Source organism: Oncorhynchus kisutch, linkage group LG10 (assembly GCF_002021735.2).
Source record: "Oncorhynchus kisutch isolate 150728-3 linkage group LG10, Okis_V2, whole genome shotgun sequence".
NCBI lineage: Eukaryota > Metazoa > Chordata > Actinopteri > Salmoniformes > Salmonidae > Oncorhynchus > Oncorhynchus kisutch.
The window spans coordinates 18474937-18485058 of NC_034183.2; the positions used below are offsets into that span (position 1 = coordinate 18474937).

At 39.6% G+C, this 10122-nt stretch overlaps 1 protein-coding gene across 8 annotated transcripts in view; it reads right to left on the reverse strand.

Moving 5' to 3' along the window:
- Window positions 1-3958, reverse strand: part of LOC109897849 (transcription factor E2-alpha) — a 31585-nt gene extending 27627 nt beyond the window's left edge. For 3 of the 8 annotated variants that reach the window (XM_031833243.1, XM_020492462.2, XM_020492461.2), the window contains exons 1-2: window positions 3433-3956; window positions 87-188 (exon numbers count right to left, since the gene is read on the reverse strand). In XM_031833243.1, coding sequence (XP_031689103.1) covers window positions 87-167 — 81 coding nt within the window. In that variant the 5' untranslated portion in view covers window positions 168-188; window positions 3433-3956. Of the gene's footprint in view, window positions 1-86; window positions 189-3432 lie in introns of all 8 variants that reach the window. The other 5 variants (XM_020492460.2, XM_020492463.2, XR_004211171.1 and 2 more) reach the window with 4 other exon arrangements.
- Between the last annotated feature and the right edge of the window lie 6164 nt (window positions 3959-10122).

The window sequence follows — 10122 nt, forward strand, 5'->3', positions numbered from 1 at the left end:
CTCGTCCACCCTACCGTCCACCCGGCCCGGCCCAGCCCAGTAGCCCTTATGACCTGGCCCCAGACCACTAGACCACTCTCTCTTACCGCACTGAAATCCAGGAGGTCGTTGAGTTCCTTGTCTTGTGTTCCCACTGCAGCCATTCTCTGCTGCGGCTGCTCGTTCATGCCCCTCAGTCTCTAACAACCCTACGAGAGAGATTCGCAAATAGGATAGACTGACTTTTAATGGAACCAGACTAGAGAGTACAAACACATTGAATGTGACTGAGAAAAAAAATATCACACTAGATATTACTGGCTGATATTACTAAAGAATTCATGAGTTCTATCACTTGTGAAAATGAGTGAACATACAGACGGTAACATACTGCTTTTTCGGCCTTGTCATTGACCCTTACCTACCACTATCTATGGACACAGATGAGTAAAGAGTTGAGTACCCAGACTAATAGTTAAAGATCCTTCCCCTCTTACTAAATGATTTCCCAGAAGCCCTACAACCTTAACACTGCCGCCTGATCGCCTCTGACTTTTTCATGGTAATAATTGTCGTCAGACGTGGGTGAGGAGTCAAGGCTATTTTGGCATATGGGACACGGTTGTTCAAACAATAGACCGGAAAAATGGGAAACAGTATTTTGTTGTAACAGAGTTAAAAGTTAGGCCAGTGCATTAATTAATTGGTAATAATAACATATGAACAACTACAACCTAAAGAACAACCAGAGAATGTCATCAACTCCTTTGGGCATGACCAAATAAGCTACTAATAGTGAGGCTCACTACACAGGCTGCAAAGAAGAGAATCTGACGTTCTATGTGAAACATATAGGCTTGTTTAATTTTTGTATCCCTTATCCAACCTTTAGCAAGAGTAATCACACTTCTGAGACCATGTCTTCCTTTCTGATGCTTCCACAACAAATCACACGCACGTCAATCATCCAATTCTATATGAAAGTAAAGTATATTAGGTTTACAATTAGACATAATTGGGACCATTGTTTGCACTGGGTAATAGAGGTGAAAGGCAGAGCTAATGGATGTATGCAAACATGTCATTACCAAATTACCATATGTCAGCGCAGAGGAACCTTGGCAAATGAAAAAAATACATAAAAAATAGGCATGAATACTGGATTTACCTTGTGTTTTGCATTCCAACATGCACCTGAGGCACAAAGGGTAGAGCTTGGATGCTCAGCAGCACCAGTACATGCCACACAAAAACACTGCCAGTGCAACTGGAAAGAAGCACTAGGGCACCAACAGGTGGTGTACTTTTACCACATTCTTTGTAATCCATTACTAGTGCAATTTGCTGTAATCAACAATATAGGGGCTTAAACCAGAAAATAAACGCAACTTCTCAGAAGTAAAAGGTAAAAGACCAGATTTGTAACAATACATCCATTTCAAAATGAAAGCTAATCTTACTTTCTTCTTATTTGTCACACATAGGGCCTAGTTCCTTAGAGCCAAGACCACACTGTGGGATCAAGGAATTTATGTGTTTGGAGTTTCAGCAAATGATGCTTCAGCATATTGAAACTTGAATATATTCTTTGAAGGCTGAGAATACCTGTGTAAAAAAAGATGAAAAAGGGAGATCAAATTTGACCATACAAATGGCTATATACCATGCAAAGGATCCATCAGGAATAGGCCTTTGTATTGAAAGTGAAGGCAGGTTAGGCCTACATAACCTAACCTTGAATAAAACGAATTGAATGCCCTAATAGAACACTAGGCCCAAGCGTAAATAAGCCTAATGTTGTTTTGCCAGACTTTCAGATAAGGTGGTAGGCCAAGGATACACAAACCTTGCCAAACATAAACCATAAAAACATTTACTGTTCCAAAATGTTGTGGGTATGTCTTGATAGTTAAAAGGACTTTGTGGATACACACATTTTGTAATGCAGAATTGCATATTTTGCTACTGACCGTACAAACAATATTCGGTTGCAACAGATTACGTCTATGGTTGCCTTGTACACATGCGAGACAGACAAGGAAAGAAGTCCTCCAAGTGCAAAACTAGGCCTATAGAATGTATTTCTAAAGGGAACACGTTTTTCTAAAAATGATTAAATATAGATATATACACACGTTCGATAAAACGGACCTAATAGTCCTCAAATATTTGAGATCTAACAGCAAAATAAAATCCATTGGGATAATGTACTTTCACAAAATATAAGAGCAAATTGAAGCCAAATCACCAACTAGTAAGTAGAATGTGAGCTTTGGATAGTTGTGTTATTATCATCATAACAAATTGCTTATGTTTGAGTTTCAATAAATTTAATTCAACTGTTGCTTCTTAGAAACAGAATATAATGTCAATGTAGCCAACCAGAATGTAACATCGACAGAAATCGAAGCAAGCAGTGTGGACATCATGATCAAATGTTTTAAAAACAAATCTGCTCAGTCCAACGATAGTTCGTTACAATACATTTTACCCCACATTGTTCCGCGTAGTTTCCAATACTGAAACAACGTACATATTTATTCCAGATTATCAACTCTTCTAAACAGTCAGCTATCCGTTTCCAATGATAACAGGCCACATCTAGGTCCTATATAGCTATACTGAAAAGGGATGCTTTTCAGCCGGAGGATATTCAGGTTCAAAATGCTCTATGTAGTGGAATATCCAGCTACACAAAGTTTAAAATAATGAATTACCTTTATGAAAAGGGCTTCTGAAAGATACTGAAAAAAAGTGGCCTCTGAATAACTGCGAAAGACCTTGAAATTATGCAATAAATATGTTGCTTCTTTTGAAATATTACAAAATACAACTCAAGGTTAGTTTGCATTTGAGTTCGTTCAGAGAGATGGTGGGAGCATAAGGAATTTCCTGCCAAATGTGCAATAAAATAAATTAAAGTCTAGCCTGTGAACAGCCGCTTAACCACTTTCATTAAAATTAAGGGTTGGTGGTTTTGTGTATTATTGGTTATAGAAAGGTTTGTTACTTGCTTTACATTTGTTATGAACATTTAAAATGGCAGGGTGAACAAATGAAAGCACAAGTTTATAATGCCCCTCAACATTATTTAGGATACAGTCAATTCGTTTTTCGTCATAACCACATAACAGGCTTCTTAATTGGAAAATTGAGACTGGCAAACACATCAAAATTAGTCATATTTAGAATAACCTTACAATATATTTATGGTGAACAAAGGACTAATTTCCCTCACTACACGGTTGGTGCGGAGACCATCACACACTTGATGGCTGAACTCGCCACCTTACTAGAAACCAGACAAAAACTTACACCCCCCTGCTCCAACCACACATTCCCAAAACTTTTGATAATTGTAGAGTCATTCGTCCTACAATTGGCCTACATTAGGTACAATGAATTCGTGCATTTAAACGACTATATGCGAGTGTGAAACAGAAACATTTTTACCTTTAATCTTCAAATGTCTGGCATCCAACAGTAAAAAGAAAGGCTGAGTATCGCAGGGGGAAAAAACATAAAACTTCAAGAGAATTTCAACCTCAGCGCGTGAAACACATTGGATCGCTGTAGATGTCTTCCTTATTCCTCTTGAACCTTGCTCTGTTACACTACTCACATCATTAGTACAATGTAACCAGTCCGAATCCAAACAATATCTAGTTATTAATCTCACGTCTTCCTTTTTGTTGTTACAATTAAGATGATTTCATTCTTCTAGTAGACATCTTAACCACCTCCGTCCACATTGTCAAAAGCAACAACGTATCCCTACGCATGAAATGAGGGCCCCAACGCCAGCGGTGTCCGATTTCAAACGCCTATAGAAAGACAACCTATTTGCTCATAGGACAATAAAAAAGATTAGATATAACGATCTACATTGATGTAACAACCGCATATGTTAGTTCGTTGGTCAACAGTTCATGGTGTTCTCTTCAAAATAAAAGAGACCTAAAGGACTACGCCTTTCAGCGGAAGGTTATTGTATGAAAGTTCACTGTGATTACACAGCAGTTTCCCGAGATGGATTGATAAATCCGTAAGAGCATAGCCAATAGAAAAGCAGGTATGAGTGACAACCAGACACAGAAGCCAATAGCCGACCGGAAATACATTTTGGAACCTCCCTCTTCTTGACGCTTGCTTTTGCTGTGTGATAATGAAGGCTGTGAGGGGGGCTACAGTGTAAACTCTGACATCATTTTAATGCTGTGGTTATCGTTTTTTTCTCGCTCTACATTTTGAAAGCGTAGCCCTAGCCTACTCTAAGCGGATGGGTGAAATGGTCAAATAAATAACATTCATTGCCTATGTCAACCACACACTATACTTAGTTGTATTGGTTTATAGGCTATGTGCACCGTAGTAGCAATAGAGTGGACATCACCAAATTGTAATGTCAGACCTTATGATCTAGCCTTTAATCAAATAAAATTATATTGGTCACACACATATTTACCATATATTATTGTGGGTGTATTGCAATGCTTTCTCAGAGTAATAGGCTGTTTCTACATTATTATAATTTTTGTCTTTCTTTTTTAAGGTCAGATAGACACCACATGTCTAACAGTACTACAACGTTAGACTTTAACCATTTTTCTTTTTACAATTTTCTTACCTAAGCAATTGTTTCCCTCTCAATTCTCACCTTAAAACTGCTCACACCATTGATAAGCCTATCTATCCCGTTTTTACTAAATGTTTGCCAATCAATGAATAATATATTTTTTAAAGATAATAGATAACTATGTTATTATTGGGCCTGAGTTTTTCTTGACCTGGTGATATGAACAGAGAAAACTCTCTAGACACTAAATAATGTTGATTGATTACGTGCTATTTTCACTGTGGACACAATATTTATTGACAAAATCTTAACCTTAACCATAAAACTAAACTTCCTTGGGCTTCTCCACTGAGAGAGGAGGGAAAGAAAAGAGTATGGGATCACAGAGTACAGGATTTTAACAGAGCATGAATGTGGGGGGAGGGGAGGAGGTCTGGCTGCAGAGAGAGCACGAGAGAGACAGAGAGAGAGAGAGAGAGAGCATGTGTTGAGAGACGAAGAGGCATATATTGAAGTCTAGGTTTTGGTGATTAAGAGGTTAAGAAAAAAAAAGATATGATTTAATAGCTAGGTAGTTAGATTATATCTTTCTATAAATTACCACAAAAGATACACCGTTTTGGAATGTCAATGACTTTAAATCAACCTCACTTCCCCTAATAAAACAAAACAAAATGTTTTTACACTGAAGGGCAATATATATGTAAACTCTAAGCGCATCACACACTATTGGAAATATATGTTTTAATCAGCTTATATGTTTCTTATAGCATGTCCTATGTGTTGAGACCAGCTGACCACCTCCAGCTGGTCTTATGTTATTCTAATGGCTGCTTTATAACTAATGTCAGAGGCTCCGCCTTAAACCTTGTCATACAGGGTTCTCCAACCCTGCTCCTGGAAAGCTACCATTCTGTAGGTTTTTGCTCCAACCCTAATCTAGCACACCTGATTCTAATATTTAGCCGGTTGATACGCTGAGTCAGGTCAGTTACAACTGGGGTTGGAGCGAAACAGTAGGGTAGCTCTCCAGGAGCAGGGTTGGAGAGCATTGCGTGTAGAAACTACAAACCCTTTAGATCAACCATGAGGCAAGGATGCGATAAGGAATGCAATGACCAACATCAAGTTCAGACTGGCTAATGGGTAGATAAACATGTGATGATGATGTTTATGATGAGGATGATGACAACCATTTGTGTTTGTGGTTCAAGTTGTGGCCAAAGTTTACAGTTGGAAAGCAAAGATTTTGTATGGAAATGATTAAAAGCATCAACTAAATATCTAACTGTCCATTCACTTAGGATAGCCAGGAGAGAGAGAGGGATTGGCTGCCAATAGAATATATAGGTAAATAATCACGGTGTCCCCTGGGTAGGAGAGTCTCGGCAGCACAGTGCATTAATTAGTCCCAGGGACCATCTGTGGAATGTAATGGGGTTATTGCCTACAAATGCACATATGGGCCATAAATACCTTTACTAACACACTGAACACATTGACGGAAGGCAGGGAGAAAAAACACAGAAAATTATCCCTACTGTCAAAAAAGGACATCTGATTCACTTATCTGACAGCCACTTGAAAAATCCGGAATTAAGGTATCTATTCATCAAAAATAAAAATTTGAACAGATGGAAACATCTGTTTGAAAAGGAATTGGCAGAAGAAAAAATATATTTTTCCACTATTGGGCCCTGGGTAAGAATAGTGCTGTTGTCAGTGTTAGCAATGAGGCTTGTAAGCTCTCCAAGTAGTTTGTATTAACAGCTGGGCCTGACATGGAGAGCATGTACAAGGGCAGCCAGAGTGAAGGGGGGGGGGGGGGGGTCATTTTTTTTGTCTGAAAACCTTTAACTAAAGGATCAAAGACATGAATTCATAGAAAATTGGAGTGGATAGTGAACTCCAAGAAATAAAGGTGGAGTGGAAGGGGCATTGTATAGAATTTGAAACATAAAATGGAGTATTGATTTGAGTTAAGTGTACCTGTAAATGTTGTATCAATAATGTGTGTGCCAGGGAAATAGACAAGTATGATTTAAAATCACATCATTTAACCATCCGTCATATTGCAATGGTTGTTTATGATTAACAGGTCGCAGAATGGTAGCCTGGCAGCCCCAGATCATGATAATCATATATCATTGTCACTGGAAGAACAAATGGATACCAAAATACTGTATATTTAATATACAATCTTCAAATGCATTAATAGTACAATAGACAAGACAGAATGTATTTGGAGCGAGAAACTGACATATTTGCCCTCATTACTTCCTTCAAGCCATTCCCTGCCTCCTCTCTGTAATTAACCCCAGATGCACGTAGAAAAATTAGCATATATTTTGCACATTGGTGCTAATCGGTCATATATTTGGGCACATGTATAAATATTCAAATGTATACAAATCTTTGAATATAGACCAATTCATGTAAGTAATAATTGTGTACTAAGTGTACAAATAATGCAATATTAGATGTATTTATCAAATTAATGATGTAAAGAACAGAAACAAATAAACAAAGGGGGATTCACCACTCCTGGGAGAACAAGGAAAAAAGCCTTGTGGGCCAATGTTCTCTTTGTTCCATTTTACACTGAACAAATGGCAGCATGTACCTTTCCTCTTTATGTTTTGTGGTTTGGTGCTACCTGTCTCACCAGTCTCTTACATCTTTTTTCAAATCCAGCCCTCCTCCCCAGCATCCTCTCTGTTCAGTCTATAGAAAGCCACTCATGCAAACCACATCACCAGGTTATATCACACAGCAGTGAGACAAGCTGCTCACTACACTGAGCCCCTAACAGTCAATGACTGAGTAATGGTAGAGGCTTTGGATTGGTTGTGGGGGAAGGGCAGAGGTGCATAGGGTTCTGATCACACAAGAAACTAGGCCAAGACCGACAACACTTCAAACGCTAGCCCCTCCCATCACTGCAACTTGTTACAGGATCAAGACAATCCCTTGAGAGAATGTCATTAACCAGACATAAAAAAGCGTTTGGTCCACAACATGTGTGTTTAGAGAATAAACCTCATGTATTTGGGCAATGATTCATATTTCCGTACCCCTTGAAAGCATTGCTCCAATGAAAGGGGCTGAAGGTAGCAGGGGATAGATTGATAGCGTTGGCTGGATGCCTGTATTTTGAGTCTATCTCTGCAGAAGGAAAGGGGGAGGGGAGGAGGACCTATCTGTTGTGCTCTCTGTACTCATGGTAAACTGACTCCCACAGAGCAGAAACTATCCAATCTCAGATGCCCACCTGTGTAATATCAGCAAGGTGCACATAGAAGAGTGTTTAACAAGCTACAAGGCCAGCTAGCTATGAGGAAAGACAAGTTTAAGACTGTATGTGATGTGAAGACACCTCAAATTCAAATAATTCGTAGATAACCTCATGGTACACAAAGTACCCCCATGGTACACAAAGAATAAGTTAAATGTGAACACAAATGTGTTCTGTATTATACTTCCAATATAGTATATTGCATTTGACTGAAACTATAATTCCCACAGAGCTTTTTGGATTGACTTTAAAATGAATCTCACAACCATCCCAAAGCTAAAATGAACATAATGCTGTATGTCACAGACAAAAACAAATCAACTGTGTATCAACAAAGCCCAACAAACCCTGTTGTCCCATTTTAACATGAGGTGGATTCCTGACCACTACCTTTCTCTTGTGATTTTTGACACCCCTCCTGCCATCTTGAAATCCCATTATTGCGCAATAATTCCATGGGTAGCCCCTGTTCTGCAACCCACACTTCAGGTACGATGAACAGAACACTGTCAGGCAGGCACATTAGAACCCCCACCACGGAACAGACTTGCGGTCCCATGAGTGAGAAGGAGAGCAAAAATGTGGTAGTGCAACAAAAGACGGAGAAAGAGAGACAGAGAGAGACAGAGACAGAGAGAGAGAGAGAGAGAGAGAGAGAGAGAGAGAGAGAGAGAGAGAGAGAGAGAGAGAGAGAGAGAGAGAGAGAGAGAGAGAGGTCCCTGGCAATATCAACACTTCCCAATCTTTGGTCGCTTGACATTTTGTAAATATAATGTAATAGTCACATACTGAGTAGGAAGTGTGGGAAGGCAAATTCATATGATTACAATCAGATCAAGGTTTGAATTGACTCTAAATCAATTGGAGCAGGCAGGTCAGGCAGATCCAGGACAGGAGTAGGAAAAGAAGGAGAGAAAGGGAGATAGATGGGAGCGAGTGGGGGAGGGAGACAGAGATTGTTGGTGTCTTGGGAGCACTGGAACAACAATAACAGCAGTGTGTGTTGTCTGTGTGAGTGAGTGCCTGCGTGTGTGTGTTTGTTCGTGTGTGCATGTGTCTGAGCAAGAGCATAGAAGAGGGGGGTGTTATTGCTTGCAAACGTGATGAAATGACATCTCCTCTACTCCACAACACAGCTGCTGCAGCAGTAGAACACATTCTGCCAAGATACCTGACCTTTTTCTGTTTTCTCCCTGACACACATCAGGCCATAAGTGTGTTTATCCGTGTGTTCTAATCTGCTTCAGTATGTCTAACGTTCTCCCGTTACACTGATACTCTATTGTTTACCACAACCCTTTCTGTTCAAAACATGATCTCTCTTTAGGTAAAAATTACATCAGCAAAATATAACAATAATGCCTAGACTATATTTCTTTATTTCGAAAAGAATCAAGTACATATTGCTATTCTCCCAAAATGTTTGTGACCTATATCTACCATTTTGTTATTGGCTGAAATGACTAGGGTCATTTTTAAGCGTATGACCCCAGGTAATAACTTTGATTTCTAAAGTTAGGAATGTAAGAAATTCAGGTATTGGACCCTCTTTCATTATATCTCTATATTCTTCCAACCTTTTTTTGCATCCCCTCCCCCTTTCTTTGCAGATTAGAATTAATTAGCAATCAAAGAGCCTCCAGAGAGCTCAGGCTCTTAATTACCTCCTCATTTGCATTTTTGCATATTAATGACTGCAGAGTTTTGGTGGGGTTTTTGCCGCAGTGGTTTAAATGCACCTCAGTCCTCTCCTCTAGGGAGGGGAATGGCCAGCAGCGAGGCTCCAAGCCTCCCCGTCCCCCAAAATACTTCCTGGTGGGAGTTGGGCAGAGTGGGGGTAGATGCAGAGGGTGGCAGGGTTCAGGGGTCAAGGGTCACTGTCCCTGATCAACATAAGAAAGAACACATGTCTTCTGTGTGTGTTCATTGTGAAAACAGCAGGGTGCCCAACTACCTCAGGTCATAACGAAGACGACACACACACAAAGTGGTCACCAGAGACGGTGGACAACAGCTCCCAGGCATCTCTTACCCCCCCAGTGTTACTGTGCATCTTATCCAATATGTTTAGACTACAACACATGGGCCTAAACCTGGAAAATAACACCACATCCTACTGTGTCAGAGATACCGAACACATTTATTCATTGTGTCAAGCCTAAAGACATTCTGCACTTCACTGTAGTCATGTATAATGTAGGTGTTCTCCATTCATGATGTTTTGTTGTTTGAAAATAAATTGTTAGCTTCAAGTATTCACCAAAAATACTAG